Below are 20,346 nucleotides of genomic sequence, written 5' to 3' on the forward strand. Positions count from 1 at the left end.
GGAGGCTGCACGCAGGTCCTAAAGGCCATCCACAGTTTTCTGCCACATGCCCCTCTCCGTAGGCAGTTCACAACATGACATCTTTCTTCTTCAAGGCCAGCAGAAGAGTACCCAGCTCCAGTCTGCTAAGGTAGAGACATATATGAAATGTGATCATGGGAGTGACATCCAATCATTTTTGCCTTATTCTATTGGCTAGAAGTCAAAGGTCCCACACACACTAGAGGGGTAGAGATTATATACAGTAACATCAGGGGGCAAAGATCATCAGGGCCATTTTCGAATTCTGCCTACCACACTGAGTAAAGTTAAAGTTGCAATGTCTTAGGATCTAGCAGTTTCCCTGTACACACGAAGATACGTACAAGAATGTTCATAGCAGCATTGTTTGTAATAGCAAAACTATTCTTTTATAGTTTTTAAATCTCTCAAAATACAAAAGGTACAGTCAGAGACATTAGCTAATAAAACACTATGTATGGTATGATAACATTTTGTAAAAGCAACATATATATAGGAATTCTGTTTCAGCAATGGCCTACCCTTGTTGTCTTGAACAAATCCTCCCACCAACTGGACAAAGTATAAAAAAATTAAGGCATTGAAGTGCTAACATGGCAGTGAGAATTTGTGGGTCCAAGATCTGGAAGAAAAGGGAACCATGAGAGGTGAGCCTGACGTTTGCCATCACTTTTCCCCCTGAAGTGATTGCTAATTCTGAAAGCACTGGCTGAACTGAGCTTTTGGCTGTCTGCCTCATGGGACTTAAGAGACCTGGACGAGGAAGCGAGGCCCTAGTAAATACACCAGACTTGGCTGTGTTAAACTGAAAATAGAAGGCCTTTACAAGTGAGAGGTAACAAGCGTTTATTTGAGATCAAAGACTAGTTATTCAGGAATCAGTGATTCTGGCAGAAACCCAAATAGTGTTCCAGTTAGGGAAGGGGAACAATTACATCAACAGAATGAAGGCATTTCTGTTGGTGCAGATAACGTAACATAATGATGGTAATTCCAAACAATTTTAAAAATTTTCAGTTCAGTAGTCATCATTGATAATCATAATATCTTTCTTGTTATCTTTGAAAACAATTCTTTGGGACACAACGTTGCTTTAGGCCCAGTCTGCCCAGTTTTAACATTCCAAAGGTTGGAGGCATAAGAAGTGCAAGGCAGTTCCTCTGGGATGACAGCGCTGCCCCCATTTTAAAGTGGCTCTGTTTATATTATTTTTTACAGTGGGGACCCTGAAGGGATACCCTAGCTAGGAGTAAGGATGAACTGGAAATAAACTGGTTTTAACGAAGACTAAAGTCAAGTTCTGAATAATCTTATCTCCTGATTGGAATAAAGTGATCTGTCTTGAGCTTAGCTGTGGTCAGGCATACTTGCCCCAGAGTCTCTTAGAATACTTTCACTTTTCTCAGCCCCTTTGATCAAACTCAACTCTGATACTAGAAAACACACCATCAGCGGATAATACCGATGCAACGGCAGAGAGATCCAGGACAAATAAACATTGTACAGCCTGCAGTATGATCCTCTCTCCCACACTTATAAATGTATTAAACTACTCCAACTCTTTCACCTTGCTTTTGGGTGGAGAGGTGGGGGTGTGGTTTAAATCGATTTGATAAACCATGTCACACGTGAAACTTTCTATTCCTTGGCCTCTGCTTGTCTGGCTTCAGTCTTTCTTCTTTAGAAGCCACTGCTCAAAAAGAATTCACCATAAAGAATTCCATCAAATTTAACAGTAACAATTATTTGCCCCAAATTTTCGTTTGAGAGCACCGATTGAGAGTAAACAAGTATTTGTGTTTCATTTAATTTCTTAATGACTTTTTTAAAAATTAATTTATTTATTTCTTTTCTAATGACTTTTGATACTCCTCGTACCTTATTAGGCAAAGGCAATGGGAGAGAACTGAAAAAAGGAATATACAGAAGCTTCCTGAAACGTGATGCATGTGAATGCCTTAGACATGATGTACTGACTTTTAACACCTTTGTTATACACCCTCAGCCTTCATTCATTCCATCATTCATTCAATAAACGTGTATTAGGTACTAACGGTATTACCGGAAGCTAGATACAGATAGAGACGCGCAAGGGTTCGATCCGCCCTGGAAGAGCTTCGAAGACAGGTTATATAGCTTTAACTTCGTAACTCAACCTAAGAAGTATCGCTTAATCGTCACTCCACCCACCACAACTCTACAACCTTTACAATTGACTCCGAACCTCCTCAGCGAGACCTTCTCCTCGATCTCCCACTCTTCAGCTGGTTGAGCTAACGGATAGAGGTTCCACCGAAAGAAGGTTGAAAGACTACATCTCCCGGCAGCCTCTGTATCAGGGCAGCGAAGGGGCGCGCGCAGGCGCGAGGGCCGGCCCCCGTGCGCAGACGCACTGCGAACGCCGGCTGAGCTAGGTCTTGCTGCTGGGTGCGCGGCGGCGGATCGCGAGGCCTGGTGAGCACGGCCAAGGATCTCGCCGGCTCTTCGAGGTTGTGTGCGCGAGAGGTACTGCGGCCCGGCGAGCGAGCAAGCGGCTCACCACAGCAGTGGCACGGGGATCGCCCGCCGTTAGCCTGGTGAGTGCGGGGACCCCTGCGGCCCCGGCCCCTCCCCCTCCCGCCGGCGGATCCGGCAGTCCTCGGCGGGACCCGGGAGAGGTCCCGGGGCGTGGGAGGGCGCCGGCCGTGTTCGAGCTCGGGTTCCTGGGCCCGGGCGCTCGCGGCGCGTCCGTGCGTCACTGGCCCGGCTGTCCTAACGGCCGCGCGGCCGGCGGAGTGACTGGGGGGGGGGCGCCCGGGAGGGGGAGCGCTGGTGTGATCGCCATCGGGAACGCCGGTCGAGGCGGGGCGGCGGCGGTGCTGGAAGCGGCGGCGGTGACTGCGGGGCGCCGAGGCAGCGGGGCGGAGAGGAGGCGAGCGCGGAGCCTGCGCTGTGGCCCAGAGCGAGCGGGTGGGGGACGGGGTGAGCAGCGCAGAGTGCTGTGACTGAGGCAGGAAAGAGCAGGGGTGGGGGGCACGCAAAAATCCTGAGCCAGGCTGGATGGGACTGTCTGGGAATTCACAAGTTACAGCCGGAGCCGGAGCCGGAGCCGGTGGTTTGGAGGGAGGTGGAGGCGGGGGTGGAGACGTAACGACTGCAGTTTACAGATGTCATAACAACATGGGCCTGAAGCGGCTGACAGGGGTGTGGTAATTATAGGAATGACAGAACTTAGTCTGCACATTGCGTGTGTAAGTGGTGATTCGAGGGAAACAGCGAGGTGTTAGAGTAAGCCCAAAATGGGACAGGAAAACTGGAGGATGACTGGAGTCAGGGAAGTCGTCATGAAGGAATGTTTAAGGTTTGAATGAAAGCATTTAACATCCCCCTTTTAAGTGAAAGATTTCACAAGAATTGATTTTTAAGGTTTAAATTAAGAGTAAACAATTGCGCAGTATTTTCTAAAACGTGTTAAATAATATTACTTTTTTCTTTAATAAACAGTTTCTTCAAAACTTGTTTCTAGCCGATGGTTTTGCTCCCTCTTGTTGCTTTAAGAGTCATTCTTGACATTGTTTCTTCCTCAACTTGTTCTTGTATTTGTGATATTTTGAAAGTAATCCACAAGTTATTCCCCCTCCATTTTAAAGATTGAAGAGATGAAATTTTAACTTTTCAAAGAAAAGTGAAAATGAACTCTCTTGTATTTTTACTGTAATAATTTATTATTGGGAGGGGCGCTTTTATGTGTAATACCTGATTTTAAGATGGAGGACATGAGCAAAAGTGAAGGAATTAACATTCATTGAGTTCCTTTCCAAGTATTGTGCTAAATACTTTATATTAAAACATTTAATGCTTACAGTAACTCTGAAGTAGATATTAATTTTTCCTGTTCTACAGATGAAAACGTGGACGATTGCAGAAATTTAACTTACCTAAGGTCATCCAGCTCTTGTTGGAACCAGCCTTAGAACGCAAAGTTACTGCCATTTTTTGAAAATTATTTATCTCCTTTCAGACCTCTTGGTTGTGTTTTCTTTATTTAACCCATTCATTCAGCTAATACTTAGGGAGTGATTATGTGCCCCAACACTGGGGATGCAAGATATGGTTAAGACACTCTTCCTGTCCTCGTGTAATTTATAGTGTAGAGGGGAAGACTAACAAATAACGAATATAAACACTGCATGACACTTCATCTGTCATTATAGTTGAGCAGAAACTGTAAAGAACTCTCCTAAATAGCAAAGGAAGTTCAAGTAGAATCAGGTAACATAAGCCTTGAGTTTACGGTAGTAGGGAACGAAACATACATTTATAAAAACCTAGAATAAACTACATGATAGAACTAAATGCCTCATCTGAAGTCAGTATATTTGCATTATGTTATTTTATGTCCTCATGGAAGTTTTTTCACAAAGCTATGATTTAATATTATGTATCTTGACTTCTCTCTAGGATTGATACATAAGAAAAGGCAACATGAAACTCTTCATTGCCATCCAAGACACTGTTTCTAATTTTTTTATTTATTTTTACAGAGTAGAGACTTAGAAACAATTTTTTTTAAGACCCCAGTGATGAGCCTTTTAAAAAAAAAAAAAAAAAAAAACAAATGGCTGCTTTTATTACATTATTTGTGTTTTGTAGGCATTGGTGTTTCTCTTTACACTTTGGCTGTGAGGAGAGTCAGAGATGTGTCCAATTTTTATAATTTTCCTTAGCCTTGACTATGTCACAATTATACCAGATAGTCTCGAATTGCTCTGAGTTGTTTCCTGGATTATTTTCTTTGTTCCCTGTTGCTATCAATTTTGTTTTATTTTTTCCCTTTCATTTGAAAGTAGGGATTATATTTTATTTTAATTTACAATGTTTTAGGCATAGTGTTTGTTGAATTAATGATGAAGTCTTGATTTATGATGTTTGTATTTTACCTCTGTCAGATTGTTTTAAGAAGTATATATGAATACTTTGTATAAAATCAATTAAGACTTTTGTATAAAATCAGTTAAGACTTTGGTCCATGTATGTAAAGATGACTGATCTAGTGATAAAGATAATTCCCTATTACTATCTTTGTTTTAAGATTTCTGTACTTTGCAGGGTATTATGAATTCAGCCATAATAATGGAAGAAAACATTGCAAATGGTAAACAATTCAATTAGCTATTGTGGCTGATTTCACTCTATTCTTGCTGCAGTAAGCAGGAGGTGGCCCTAGGCCACTGAGGGGCCAAATAGAGCCTGCATTAGAAAAGTTTGAGGCCCTGCAGTTGAAAGAGCAGGGATGAAGACTGATGGAACAGTACAGTTTTGTTTTGTTTCGTTTTGTTTTATTTAAAGATGTTCCAACTCTACAAAACTGACCTAAGTGATAAAATGGTTCTGACCTAGTGTAGTAGACTAATTGGGACAGTTCTTGAAAGCAGGCAGTAATCCAGAATGTGGATAATGGGGATAATCTCCTTCACGTAACAAGAATAATGCTGCCGTTCATATACAAAGATAAGTCTGCTTACTCATCGTCATTGATTTCCCAGTGTGCGGAGGGATATGTGCTGAGTTGTCCATGAGCCTCTATATTCTGTGATCAACAAGGCAGCTTAGGGTCAGAATGGGGGTTTATAGCTAGGGAACAGAAAGACAAGCAGAAGGTAGAAATATTTATTGATGGGTCAAGCACTACATCAGATGCTTTCACTTAATTATCCTTGCATAATACTTTGAGGAGGTGGTTGCTTGTACAGGATGGTTAGGTAACTTGCCCTACTTCACAGAGTAAGTGGTAGCGCTTGCATTCAAACACAGGCTTATTTGGACTATGTTCACCTCAATCATTAAAACTTGATTTTGTTTTGGTTTGCAGTTCAGTCTCTCCAGCAGAACAAACTAGATGTAGTTTGTTTAACATCATGAAATGATGTTGTGAAGATTTAATTTACTAAAAGCTGAATGGCTGTTCATGTTCCTTGCTTTATTGCCATTAACAACACAATTTTTTAATTAGAATAATATCTGAAAAACAACTGTCCCTTGTCCCAGCGTCTGCACGTTAGAGGCTACCATTTCTGTCTTTTAGCTGTTTCCTCTTTCATATTTCTAAATAACTTCTATTACTATTTCTTGATATGGCAGTTTTAGACGTTATCTATTGACTTTTCTCCACACCTCCACACTGCCTCTCCCATCTTCCCAATATAGTTATCATAGGTGTTTATTAAGTCAATATTCAGTGTGTTTATAATATTATAACTATAAATATTCACAGCTGAATCATGTAGTATGATATCTTTTCTTCACTTAACCAGTTTTTGTTTTTCCAGAACTTAATACCTTTTTCCCCCCCTTTGTTTCCCGGGACAACTGTCCTGCAGCCCTCTGTTCTTTTAATGCAGTCTGGACTGATTTTTTTCTGAGCCTACTTCACAGCTTTTATCCTGGAACTTCGCTTTATGTCAGTCTTAAAATTCTCTTTGCCCTTTTCCTGTATTGGATCTCCTATTTCCCATATATTTTTTTAACTTCCTGAGAAAAGGGCACCTGGGAAGTAAAAACTTTCTGAGAGATTGCATGATTGAAGAAGATTCTCATTCTACCTTAATATTTCATCAATAATTTGGCTGGGTATAAAATTCTAGGCTTAAAAAGTTTGAAAGTCATAACTGTTGTTTTCTGCATTCTGGTGTTGCAGTGGAAGTCCAAAGGCATTCTGATTATTATTTTTTATATGACCTTCCTTCAATCTCTAGAAACTTTTAGGATAATTTTAACTCCTGAAATTCCATAATGATGTGCATCAATGTGGGTCATTTTTTACGTAAGGGCACTTTGTGGACCCTTACAAGCTGGGAATTCATGTCCGTTAGTTCTGGGAAATTCCTTTTATTATTATTCTTTGGACTTTCAGTAAAAAAAGTTTTAGAGTTAATTATGCTTCTCAGTTCTTGACATACTGTCAACAGACCTTACAAAGTCCTTTAAATTTTTCTCTTTCATTTCTGAGCTCTACTTCCTTTATCCTTTCCAGCAGGCACCCGCTGCATTGTGGTTGATACATTCTTTGGTTATACATGCATCATTGTGGAATATGCAGAGGGTTATGTGTATGTACTTAGTTTATGTACAGTCATGTGCTGTGCTGAATAGTGACGTTTTGGTCAACATTGGATTGCGTATACTACGGTGGTCCCATAAAAGTTCTTGTCATGGAAAGTTACTAGTGATGTCATGACATCTTAGCCCAACATATCACTCACGTGTTTGTGGTGATGCTAGTGTAAACAAACCTGCACTGCCGGTCGTATAAAAGTATGCCACATGCAATTACAGTAGTCGGCTAGACCATGCAGGTTTGTGTAAGTGGACTTTATGATATGCAGAAATGAAACCACTTAACGTCTCATTTCGCAGGACGTATCCCTGGCGTTAGGTGGGATGACTATACATGTGACCTCTGAATAATTCGGAGGTTAGGGCACTGACTCCCATGTAGTACAAAATCCAAGTATAACTTTTGATTCCTAAAAACTTAGTTGTTCCTTGGTGTCCTTGGGGGATTGGTTCTAGGACTGCCCCCTTCCCTGTGGATTCCAAAATCCATGGATGTCAAGTTCCCTATATAAAGTGGTATATATAGATTATTGCATAGAGTTGGCCCTTTGCATCTGCGGACTTCCATCCGCAAATCGGAAGCAGTACAGGTATTTGCAAAAATCTGAGTGTAAGTGGACCCGTGCATTTCAAACCCATGTTGTTCAAGGGTCACTGTATTTTGTTATAGACCTTGTTCTGTTTCTTTAATGCATTGTTTTTCAGACCTTTCTGTTTTGTTGTTTGTACATACAGTTATGTATAATGTAGAATTATGTAATGTACATGTACCACATTTTACTTTTCATTCCCTAATGACTGATAACAAAGTTGCTTTTCTGGCATCACAAATATACTCTTGTACATCCTAATGGACTTGTATGAGTTCTTTCGGATATATACCCAGGAGTGGCAGTCCTGGGTCATAGAATAGGAGAACTAGTTTATGTTATTATGAGTAGTGCAGGAGGGTTCTTGTTTGCCTACATCTTGGCCAGTACTTGAATTTGTCCAGTTTTTTGTTTTGTTTTTTTCCAGTCTGATTGGTATAAAATGGTATCTCATTGTTTTAGTTTACATTCTCTGATTACAAATGAGTCTGAGCATCTTTTGGATCCATTCAAGTTTTTCCTTTGGATAACTGTCTATTTTTTTCTTTAGTCTGTCTTTGGGTATCTTGTCTTTGTTTTCATCGGTAGAAGTTCTTTGTGGAGGTTAGATTGGAATGGACTGTTGTTTTAGGCTTGGAAAATATTTTTTTCTAAGAAAATATTTTTTTCTAAGCCTGTCTTCTGTTTAATTTTGTCCATATTTTCTTTTGTTGAATAGATTTTTATTTTAATTTGATGCATTGTTTCTTTGATAAGCTCTTCCTCATCAGTTTTTGTTCTCTATTTTGGACTTTGGGGATTGGGACTTTTAGGTGGTTCTTCAATTTTCTTTTCCCTCCAATTTTCCATCACTTAGTTTTTTCTGTTTACTGAGAGATTTCTTCAGTGTTATCATCCAACCCTTCTATTGAATTTTGCATTTCTATCTATATTTTAAATTTCTTAGAGCGTTTTGAAGTTCACAGCAAAATTGAATGGGAAGTACAGAGTTCCCATCTACCTCCTACCCCCATACCGCAATCTCCCCCCTCCATCAACATTTGTATCAGAGTGGTAATTGTTATAATTGAACAAACACTGATCAATAAACAGCGTTATCACCCAAAGTCCATAGTGTACATTAGGGTTTATTCTTGGTGGTGTACATTCTATGGGCTTTGGCAAATGTGTCATATACTGTGTTTAGTCAGAGTAGTTTACTGCTGTAAAACTTTTCTGTGCTCTGCTGTTTCTCCCTCCCTCCCCTCAAACCTATGGGAAAGCACTGATCTTAGCTTTGCCTCTTCCAGAACATCATATAATTGGAATCATACCCATGTGTTTTTTCAAAAAGCTCTCAATGTGACAAGTATTATACCCCTGTCCCCCACCCCTGCAAAGACGAGAGGAGGGGAGGATATTATATAAATACGAGGTGTGACAATTAAGTTCACGAATTCATCCTAGAAAAAGTGCTATACACCTCATTGCTGAATATCACTATGGTCTCCTTTCAAGTACTCGCCTTGGGAAGCTATGCACAGAAGCCAGCACCTAGTACACCCTTCAAAGTAATTTTGGAACTCTTTTTCTGGAATGGCCATCAGAGCTCTCGTCATATTACCCTTGATGTCCTGAATGTCATCAAAATGTCTTCTTTTCAATATTTCCTTTATATTCGGGTAAAGAAAGAAGTCATTGGGGGTCAGATCAGGTGAGTAGGGTGGACGTTCCAATACAGTTATTTGTTTCCTGGCTAAAAACTCCCTCACAGACAGTGCCGTGTGAGCTGGTGCATTGTGGTGATGCAAGAGCTCATTTGGGACCATTTTTGCACACAACTTTCTCAAGCCAAAATTGACAGTTAAGGTTTTCCTGATTGTTTCTCTATCGATGTTTACTTGGTCTGCTGTGCTTCTCACAGTCAGCCGACGATTTTGACACACAATTCGATGAATTTTTGCAATGTTTTAGTCAGTTCTGCTCATTACTAGCTGCCCTGACCTCTCTTTATCAATCACGCGTTCTCTCCCCTCGGAAAAACGTTTAATCCATTTGTACCTTGCTATTTTCTTCAGGGCATTATCCCCATAAACTTGGACTGACGTACCTGATTTCACTCCCACTCTTGCCAAGTTTAATAAGAAATTTAATGTTTGTTCGTTGCTCTAATTCAAGCTCAGTCATTCTCGTGACTACTCACAAAAGCACACAACAGCAATAATGAACGCCACTCAGCAAGACACCGCCACATGTCGACACAAACACAGCTGTGAGACACTGATGTACCAAGGTTATGAAACCTTACCGAGCTGCTTGTACAGTGCTGCCAATGTAAGTGCATGGTGGCAAGTTCGCGAACTGAATTGTCAGACTTCATAATCTCATTTATGGGTACATTTATAGAAATTTTAAGGAAAACATTAAGAGAATTAAAAAGGGTGATACATCATGACCAAGTGTGTTTATTCCGAGAATCAAGAATCATTCAATATTAAGAAATCTATTAATATCTTACCATATTTAATAGGTGAAGGGAGATAAACAGTGACCATTTTAATAACTGCCAAAAAGTCATTTGATATAATTCATATATTTCAGGTTTTTAAAACTTTAGTAAAGTAGGTATGGGTAGGTGTACTTGCATGTGGTTTTTTTTGTTTTTTTTCAAAGTGTCTGAAAACAATACTGCAACACAACTGGAGCTCTCATTGCTGGTAGGAATGCATGATGGCACAGCCACTTTGGAAAACAGTGTGACAATTTCTTATAAAGTTAAACATGTGCTTACCATATGACCTCAGCATTCTCACTCCTAGGTTTTTACCCACAAAAATGAAAACATTTGTTCACACAAAAATTATGTGTGAATGTTTAAAGTGGCATATACATAATCACCAAAAACTGCGAACAACCCAAATGTCTAGCAACTGGCGAATAAACAAATTGTGGGATACAGGGGAATATACTTCAGTAAAATTAACGAATTACTCATAGATGCAACAACATGGATGAATCTCAAATTAGTTAATAGAGTGAAAGAAGGCCACACTTACAAGGTTATATACTGTATGGTTCCATTTATGTGACATTCAGGAAAATGCAAAACTGTAGGGACAGAAAATAAAGAAGTGGTTGCCTGAGGTTGGGGGGAGTAGCTTTACTAGAAAGGGACACGACAACATTTTTTGTAGTGAAGAAAATATTCTTTATCTTAATTGTGGTGGTGCTTACTTAAATGGTAAATTTTACTATATGTAAATTATACCTCAATAAATCTGACCTTTAAAAAACCCCAGTATCATGGCTAGTGGCAAAACACTAGACGTAGATCAAAATTAGAAATGAGATAAAAATGCCAAATCTAACCTTTGTTGCTTAACATTGTCCCGGAAGTATTACTTAATACTTTAAGAAGTGAAATGGGATACAAACATTAAAATGGAAAGACAAAAACTATAATTTTTTAAAGCTATTAAAATATTAGAAACAATTTAGTTGCTGATTTAATTCAGTGGCTGACTGAAACAGAAATAGATAGTAATGAGTAATTTTCCTGTATATAGACAGTAGCCAATTGGAATGTAATTGAAGGAAACTTCAGATTTATCATTGTAATCATAACAAAAAAGGTAAATGGAAATACGTATTTAATTCTTTTAAATATTGTAACGATGTTGCGTTTCCTTTTGAATCCTATCTGAATATCAAAGGATTTCCTTAAGATTATCTGGAACAAGGGTTCTCAAATTTTTTGGTCTCAACTTCTTCACATACTTACGGACCCCAAAGAACTTTTGTTTATGTTATTTTATATCTGTTACTCTATACTGTACTAGAAATTAAAGCAAAATTTGAAAATACGGGAATACACAGCACACATTCCATTAGGCATCAGAATGATGATTCTATCACATCATAAAGCCTCTGAAAAACTTATGAGTGAAAGTGAAAAAAGCATATAACATCTTAGTAGTATTATGAAAACTGTTTTCATGAGACGCATTTTTTTTCACATATCATATTGTCAAATGTGGAAAAGTTTAGATCAGTCCCGGGTTAGCTATGGTGGTCATTTGGATCTGGTACACTCATGTTTACGGGTAAATTGGTGCAGTGTTTTAGAGGGTGTTTGACAGTATCAAACTTTTAAATGTGCATACTTTTGACCTTGAGGTTCCATTGTTTATAATTCATTCATGGATATAGCTGTAAAGTGTGTGCAAATACATGAAAATATATTGGTTACAACATCGTTTGTGATACAGAATTGGAAACAAGCTTAATTGATGTCTAGGGTCTGGTTATTATAAAAATTAATTAATAAAAATGACTTAACTCTGTAGGCATTGATATGGAAAGTTGTCCAAAGTTGAAGCAAAGTACATAACTCTGTGTATAATTATTCCATCAGTGTATAATAAAAACCAAAAGGATATGTGTATACTTGTATAACCCATTTTTGAAAGGATGTACAGAGAACTTGATGGTGGCTTCCTTTAGAAATCAGGGAAGGTACACGTTCATTTTTCTCTTTATACCCTTCCGTGTTGTTTGGGGTGTTTTTTGTAGAATATTTTTCTGATTTTTGAGCCTTTTTATAATTTAAAAAGGAAGAATATTTCAAAGGCACAAGTATACTGTATGGATGGTAGAAATTGTTAGTGTTGGACTCATTTGTGAGTTCTTGTATACCACAATTGAACAAAAAAGGTGAGAAAGAAAACCAAGAGGCCCAGCCATTTCTGATTTCTACCTGCTGCTTTCGAGGCACGGTTGCTCTAATCATATGGGATGCACTGCTATTCCTCTTCACTTGTGCTTTCTAACGTCTGTGCCTTTAATTTATATTCTTCTCTCTGTTTTGTGGGTTTTGTCTTTTTCAACCTTACCTGCTGAAATCCTGTCCTTCAAAACCTATCTGAAACGCCACCTTCTCTGTGAAGCCATCCTTGATCACTTTAGTCAGAGAGATTTTTTTTTGAACCTTTAGAGCTATTTATAGCCATTTTTTCATTACACAAATATCAGGTGTGAACTCTATATGGGCCAGACAATGGAAGTTTGCTTTCATATGTTTCTTTTCTTCACCTCATAAGGCATTATCTCCATTGTGAAAATGAAATTAAGACTCACAGAAGTTAGGTATTTTCCCAACATCATTGTTCTAAGAGGTAAATTTGAAAACAGGACTTCAAGGCCAGACCACTTCTCTGGACTTAATTTCTTATGTCACTTTAATAAAAAGAAGCAAGTCAATAGTTAATTTTTGTGTGAATATTTCTTTCCGTTTAGATTTTTTTACAAAGTTTTGAAATAATTTCAAGCTTACAGAAGTTTTAAGAAATGTGCAAAAACCTCCTGTTACCCTTCATCCACGTTCCCCAGTTCACTTTACCTTTTACTCCATTTGCTTTATTATTTATCCTCTTTCTGTATATGTGTACCATGTTCCAAACATTGCCGTTTCTTAATTGTTTGCCCTTCCAGCTCCATGTTGAATAAGTCTTCCAATACTGAAGTTTAATTAATTGGCTTTTGATCTTGTTAAACTTTATCCAAGTCTTGTCCTGTTACTATAGGCGTTCTCCTTCCTTTGACCTAAAACTTCTGATTCTTGACCTTGGATGATCATTGCAACACTACTATTAGGCTATTTTGTAATATTTTAGAGCCAAAGTGCTTTCTGCTTCAGGAACCCAGCTCTTCGTGTCATTTCTCAGCACTGTCAAATATGGTATCTTCAGAATTATTTGCAAATTCTCTTCTGCGTTGCACCCAACTTTCAGTCTAATAAAGTATAGTCTGACAAAATACCATAAAAGGGTACCACAGACTGGGTGGCTTAAACAACAGAAATTCATTGTCTCATAGTTCTGGAGGCTAGAAATTCGCAATCCAGGTGCCAGCAGGGTTGGTTTCTGGTCAGGCCTCTTTTCCTGACTTACGGGTGACCACCTTCTCATGGTGCCCTCACATGGCCTTTTCTCTGTGCACATGCAGAGAGAGAAAGATCTTTGTCTCTCTCCGGTGTCTCTTCCTTTTATAGGGACACCAGTCCTATTGGATTAGGATCCCAGCCTCATGCCCTCATTTAACTTAATTATCTCCTTAACGGCCCTATATCCAAATACAGAAGGTGCCAAGAAAATGTATGTACATTTTAAGAAAGGAAAAACCTATTAAAATTGTAATACTCAATGTATACTGATAACAAAAGATTGAATACAAGTCACGTTTGACTTCTGCAATTACACAGCTGCTCAAAGTGGTTACCATCAGCGTCCAGACACTTCTGATTACAGCGAATTACTGCTTGAGCAACGTTGACCAAAGTGTCCACTTGTGTACATTTTTTTGGCACCCTTGGTATAGTCACATTGGGATTTAGGACTTCAATACATGAATTTGTGGGGGCACAAATAAATTCATAACAGCAGTGCGCTGGGTTTATAATCAGGAGATCTGAGTTTATATCCTTGTTCTATCTTGTGTGTAACCCTGGCAAAGTCACAACTTCTGTGAGCCTCCTGAATCCTTACCTGTAAAGGATTAGAATAGTAATTCTTGCCCTATAGGTTATTAAGAGATCCAGTTAAAATAGATGGTGTGACACCAAATTATAAATTAGTGGTTCTCAACCCAGGCTTGCATGAAAATCATCTTATAATTGTTCATGTGACTTCCAGCCTGACAGCATAAGGAGCTCTGCGGACCAGCTCCCTAGTAAAACTGGGGGAAATTACTTTAAGGAAACAACTATTTAAAGCCTTTGGAAATGGTTCTAAGGCATACCATGAATAAAGATTATTGTGCAGGGCGTCTGGCGGGGTCTCTGCTCCCGCTCCCCACAAGAGAACGCAGGATATGGCCAGGCCCAAAAGGAACACCCAGGGAGCCATAAGTAGGGGAGTCATATCACTATACTCTCTCTGGTGGCATCCGCCTCTCTGCAGTCCACTCTTGTTAGCTCAGCCACCATCTTCTTGCTAGCCTCCATTTTCTGCTAGTGAAGCCACGGCAGTTATATTAGTGGCCAATGGCTCACTGGTTACAGCTGACGGCCAACTAGCCACAGCTGATGGCCATCCAATCACAGTTGATCGCCATTTTCTACCTGAGCTAGCACCTTTCTATGTTAGGCCGAGAGCCTGAAAACTGCTTTCTGGGGCTCTGTCCCCACAAGATCCTCCAACTGGATGGAAAGTTTTCTACCTGGGAGGAGCAGGACATCAGGATTTCTCATCCTGCCCCCAGCTGCCCGCTGCTAAGGCTAAGTTCTGGGCAAATGCAGTGGATAGACCTTATACTATGCTTGCTAAGTCACAAAACAAACCCTAATACATTTAAAAGGATTAAAACAATACAAAGGATGTTTTCTGATGACAATGGAAAGAAATTAGAAATCAACAGAAAGAAATTTGGGGAAATCACAAATATGTGAAAATTAAAGAACATACTTCTGCTGAATAACCAGTGGGTCAAAGAAGAAATGTAAAGAAGATCAGAAGAAAACTTTGAGATAAATGAAAATGAAGTTACCACCTAAGAAAACATGGGATACAGCTAAAACAGGGCTTAGAGGGGCACTTCTAGCAATACATGTCTATATTAAAAAAGAAGAAAGATCTTGAATCAATAACCTAACCTTCCATCTTAAGTCACTAGAAAAAGAAGAGCAAAGTAAATCTAAAGCAAGTAGAAGAAAGGATATAATAAAGATTAGAGTAGAAATCAATGAACTAGAGAATTGAAAAGCAATAGAGACAATTAAGGAAACTGGTTCTTCAAAAAAGGTCAACAAAATTGGCAAACCTTTAGCTAGATTGACATAGAAAAAAGACTCAAATGACTAGGATCAGAAATGGTAGAGGGACCATTATTACTGACCTTAAAGAAGTTAAAAAGATTATAAAGGAATACTTTGAACAATTGTATGCCAATGAATTACATAGCTTAGATAAAATAAACAATTTTTTAGAAAGATAAAAACTACTGAAACTGACTTAAGAAATAGATAATCTGGACAGACCTCTTAACAGGTGAAGAGATTGAATTAATCATAGTTACCCACAAAGAGATGCCCAGACCCATATAACACCACTGTTGAACATTTAAAGAATTAATATTATTCTTCACAAACTCTTCCCAAAAATTGAGAAGGGGAATACTTCCCAACTTATTTTATGAAGGTAGTATTACCCTAATACTGAAGACGTCGTAAGAAAGCTACAGACCAATATCTCTTATGAATATGAACATGAAAATCTTCAGCAAAACACAAACTAAATTCAACAGCATATGAAAAGATTTATACACCATGACCAAGTGGCGTTTATCCCAGAAATGCAAGGTTGGTGTAAAGTTCACAAACCACTTAATGTAATACATTAGTAAAATAAAAAAGTCACATTGCATTGAAATAGGCACAGAAAAAAACATTTGACAAAACCCCAAACCATTTAGTGATAAAAACACTGGAAAAACTAGGAATAGAAGGGAACTTTATCAACATAATAAAGGGCATCTATGAAAAATCCAAAGGTAACTAATGGTGCAAGACTGGATACTTACCTAAGATTAGGATTAAGACAAGATTGTCTGCTCTCTCCACTTCTGTTTGACATTGTATTGGAGGGTCTAGCCATGGTGATTTTGCAAGAAAAATAAATAAAAAGCATCATGATTGGAAAGAAAGAAGCAAAGCTGTCTCTGGCAGATGATATGAGCTTGTGTGTGGGGAATCCTAAGGAATCCACTAAAAAGTATTAGAATTAATAAGGTGAGCAAGGTTGCAGGATACAAAATCAGTATACAAAAGTCAATTGTATTTTTATAGACTTGTTATGAACAACTTGAAAGTGACATTAAGAAAATAATTCCATTTCCAGTAGCATCAAAAAGATTAAAATACCTAGGAATAAATTTAACAAAAGAAATGTGAAACTCTGAAAACTACAAAACGCGGAAAGAAATGAAAGAATATCTAAATAAATAGAAAACATCCCATCTTTGTGGATTGGTAGATTTAACATTGTTAAGGTGGTAGTACTGCCCAAAGTGATCTACAGATTCAGTGCAGTCCATATCAAAACCCCAGCTGACTTTGTAGAAATCTATATACTGATTCTGAGATTCATACGGAATTGCAAGGGATCCAGAAGAACCAACACAATATTGAAAAGAATATTAAAATAGAATTCACACTTCCTGATTTCAGAACTTACTACAAAAATGGTAGTCAAGATTGTGGGAAATTGACACTAGGATACACATGCAGATCCCAATGGAATAGAATTGGGAATTGAGAAATGAAACTATATATCTATAGTCAACTGATTTTCAGCAAGTGTGTCAAGTCTACCAGAAGCAATGTGTGACACATGGAGCATGGTCATGATGGAGGATGATTTACGGCACACTTTAAAACACACCTTCCCAACCGTAGCTCACACCCGACTGATTGCACTGAACAAGTTGAAACTTGTCACACACTGTTACTAAGGCTCGATGCACCACTCCCTGTATTGAAGATCCCTGCCTTTCCATTGGATGGCACTCGGCAGCAGCATTCACCATATTTTGTGATCACAACAGAAAGGCTCTGTGTCACACATCGCTTGTGGTGTGGCAATTTCTGTCAAATAAAAGCATTACAGTGTGTCCTCATCCACCTTATTCACCGGATCTGGCACCTTGTGACATCTGGCTCTTCCCCAAAGTCAAAATGATTCAGGACATTGAGGCAGCCACGACAGTGCAACTAAAGACACTCACGAGAGAAGACTTCTGGAACTGCTTTAGAGAGTGGCAAGAAGGATGGGATAAGTGAGTGTGAAGTGAGGGGTAGTATTTTGAAGGGGATTAATGGCAATGTGTCTTTTACTGTAATAATTTTTTAAAAATTTAAACGTACTTTTTGATCACACCTCGTACACTTTAATAAATCTGTTTTGAATTTCTGGTGTCCCTATGGGATAGGCCTGGGCCTATATATGTTTAAAAGGCTGAGCTATTAGAATAACAATGCCCATTCGTTCCCTCCCTCTCTTATTTTTGTAGAAATCATGACTACTCCGGGAAAAGAAAACTTTCGCCTGAAAAGTTACAAAAATAAATCCCTGAATCCTGATGAGATGCGCAGGAGAAGGGAGGAAGAAGGACTGCAGTTACGCAAGCAGAAAAGAGAAGAGCAGGTAAGTCCTTTACCTTATTAATTCCTTTTGAACTTAATGTTCCATTTTAAGCCTGAAGCCATCTCCCTTAATTCTAATTTTAACGTTTACACACACACACGTACACACTCTGAAAAATCAACATGTTTTGATGCTTTGGGAATGGGGGAGAAAAGGTAATGAAAAGTGGAATATAAGAATGAAGAAATCTCTCAAGTTCTCATGTTCCCGATATAACCACTGTTTAATACTTTGGCCTATTTGTTTTTAGTGTATTTTATTTTTCTATAGTTGCAACTTCCTTAACATTTTATGTGCATGTTAATGAATTCTCAAGTGGCCAACAAAACATTGCTTTTTGTTGTAAACTTTAATTTGAAAATTTTTAAACATTTACAAAAATGAAGAACAGATAATTAACCTCATAAACCCATCCTTTGAGTTCAGCAATTGTCAAGTTTGCCTTAGTTTATGTCTGTCTATCTTTTCTTTATTATGTAGTATTTTAAAGTAAAAGGACATTTAGGACATTTTTTTTTTAATCATTTTAATCTGACAACACCTACAGGTGAATCACTTACCTTCCTCTGAAAATGCGGAGGACAAATTGTCCATCACTTTTGGCGAAGAAGTTTAAAGCCATAACACTTAGGTGACTTTTTTTTGCTAAGGAGAGACTTTTGAGTTTGGAAGGGCCATTTGACCCCCGCACTATAAAAGTTTGATAAAAGGCAAATGAATGAGTCAGAACTCTTAATATCTGCGAGCTAAGGTAATCAGTCAAAAGTTCTTTTGCAGTTATAGTGAGCTATTCTTAACATACCTATATACTGTCCTTTTGAGTAACACTGCATTAGATAATCCAGTTAGTTGAAGTCCAGGAGTACATTACAACCTCAGTGTTTTGTTAGGGCTGTAGATGTTTGAATCAAACACTTCATAATCCTCATCATTATTATTATTACTATTTTGGGGGGGCAAAGAGATTGTATAATATTGTAATAGTTTGTATGAAGTGCAGCAAGTTATGAGTTCTTGACATTCTGCTTTGTCATGTTTGAAAGTAACACCTATTCGTGAAAGGATGGGTTTCTCTTGGTTTCATCAATTTTAAATAAAATGTCATATTTACTTACCTAGCTGAAGGCAAGTGCTGTATATTCTTAATACATCACGTGGCAAGTATGGCCCCACATAGCTGACTAAAAACATTTTTAGTTGAAATTCTGTCATCTTCGTTGTACGAGATCTGAAATTGTGCCCTTTTTTTAAAATTAGTTTATTGGGGTGACAGTTGTTTGTAAAGTTACATAGGTTTCAGGTGTACAATTCTGTATCACCTCATCTATAAATCGCATTGTGTGTTCACCACCCAGAGTCAGTTCTCTTTCCATCATCATATATTTGACTCCTTTTACCCTCATCTACCACCCCCTTCCCCTCTTACCCTCTGGTAACCACTAAACTATTGTCTGTGTCTATGAGGTTTTATTTCTTCATTTGTTTTTCTCGTTCCTTTGTTGTTTTCAGTTTTATATACTACATATCAGTGAAATCATATGGTTTTTTACTTTTTCTGTCTGACTTACTTCGTTTAGCATTGGAATCTCAAGATCCATCCATGTTGTTGCAAATGGCACTATTTCATCTTTTCTTACCGCTGAATAGTATTCCATTGTGTATATATACCACAACTTCTTTACCCATTCATCTATCGAAGGACATTTTGGTTGTTTCCATGTCCGGGCCACCGTAAATAAAGCTGCAATGAACATTGGAGCACACATATCTTTATGGATAAAGGTTTTCAGATTTTTGGGGTAGATACCCAAGAGAGGGATTGCTGGGTCATATGATAGTTCTATTCTTAATTTTTTGAGGAACCTCCACACTGCCTTCCATAGCAGCTGCACCAGTCTGCATTCCCACCAACAGTGTATGAGGGTTCCTTTTTCTCCACAGCCTCTCCAACACTTGTTACTGTTTGTCTTGTTGATGATAGCCGTTCTAACTGGGGTGAGGTGATATCTCATTGTGGTTTTTATTTGCATTTCTCTGATGATTAGTGATATTGAGCATTTTTTCATGTCTGTTGGTCATTTGTATGTCTTCTTTGGAGAAATGTCTGTTCAGGTCCTCTGCCCATTTTTTAATTGGATTGTTTGTTTTTTGTTGTTGAGTTGTATGAATTCCATACATATTTTGGATATTAGCCCCTTATTGGAGGCGTTGTGCAAAAATCTCCCATTTGGTTGGTTGCCTCTATTTTGTCGATGGTTTCTTTTGCAGAAGCTGTTTAGTTTCATGTAGTCCCATTCATTTTATTCAGCTTTTACTTCCCTTGCCTTTGGAGTCAAATTCATAAAATGCTCTTTGAACCCAAGGTCCATAAGTTTAGTACCTATGTTTTCTTCTATGCAGTTTATTGTTTCAGGTCTTATGTTTAGGTCTTTGATCCATTTTGAGTTAATTTTGGTACATGGTGA

The 20,346-nt window shown here is 38.3% G+C and overlaps 1 protein-coding gene across 1 annotated transcript in view; it reads left to right on the top strand.

Annotated features, from left to right (window-relative positions):
- The first annotated feature begins 2,457 nt into the window (after positions 1-2,457).
- KPNA1 (karyopherin subunit alpha 1) overlaps positions 2,458-20,346 on the top strand; it is a 57,801-nt gene continuing 39,912 nt past the window's right edge. Inside the window, exons 1-2 of the mRNA XM_019714016.3 lie at positions 2,458-2,597; positions 17,748-17,881. Coding sequence (XP_019569575.2) covers positions 17,753-17,881 — 129 coding nt within the window. The 5' untranslated portion in view covers positions 2,458-2,597; positions 17,748-17,752. The remainder of the gene's footprint in view (positions 2,598-17,747; positions 17,882-20,346) is intronic.

The sequence above is a fragment of the Rhinolophus sinicus genome, chromosome 17 (genome assembly GCF_057876585.1).
Source record: "Rhinolophus sinicus isolate RSI-liver-muscle chromosome 17, RSI-T2T, whole genome shotgun sequence".
Classification (NCBI taxonomy): Eukaryota; Metazoa; Chordata; class Mammalia; order Chiroptera; family Rhinolophidae; genus Rhinolophus; species Rhinolophus sinicus.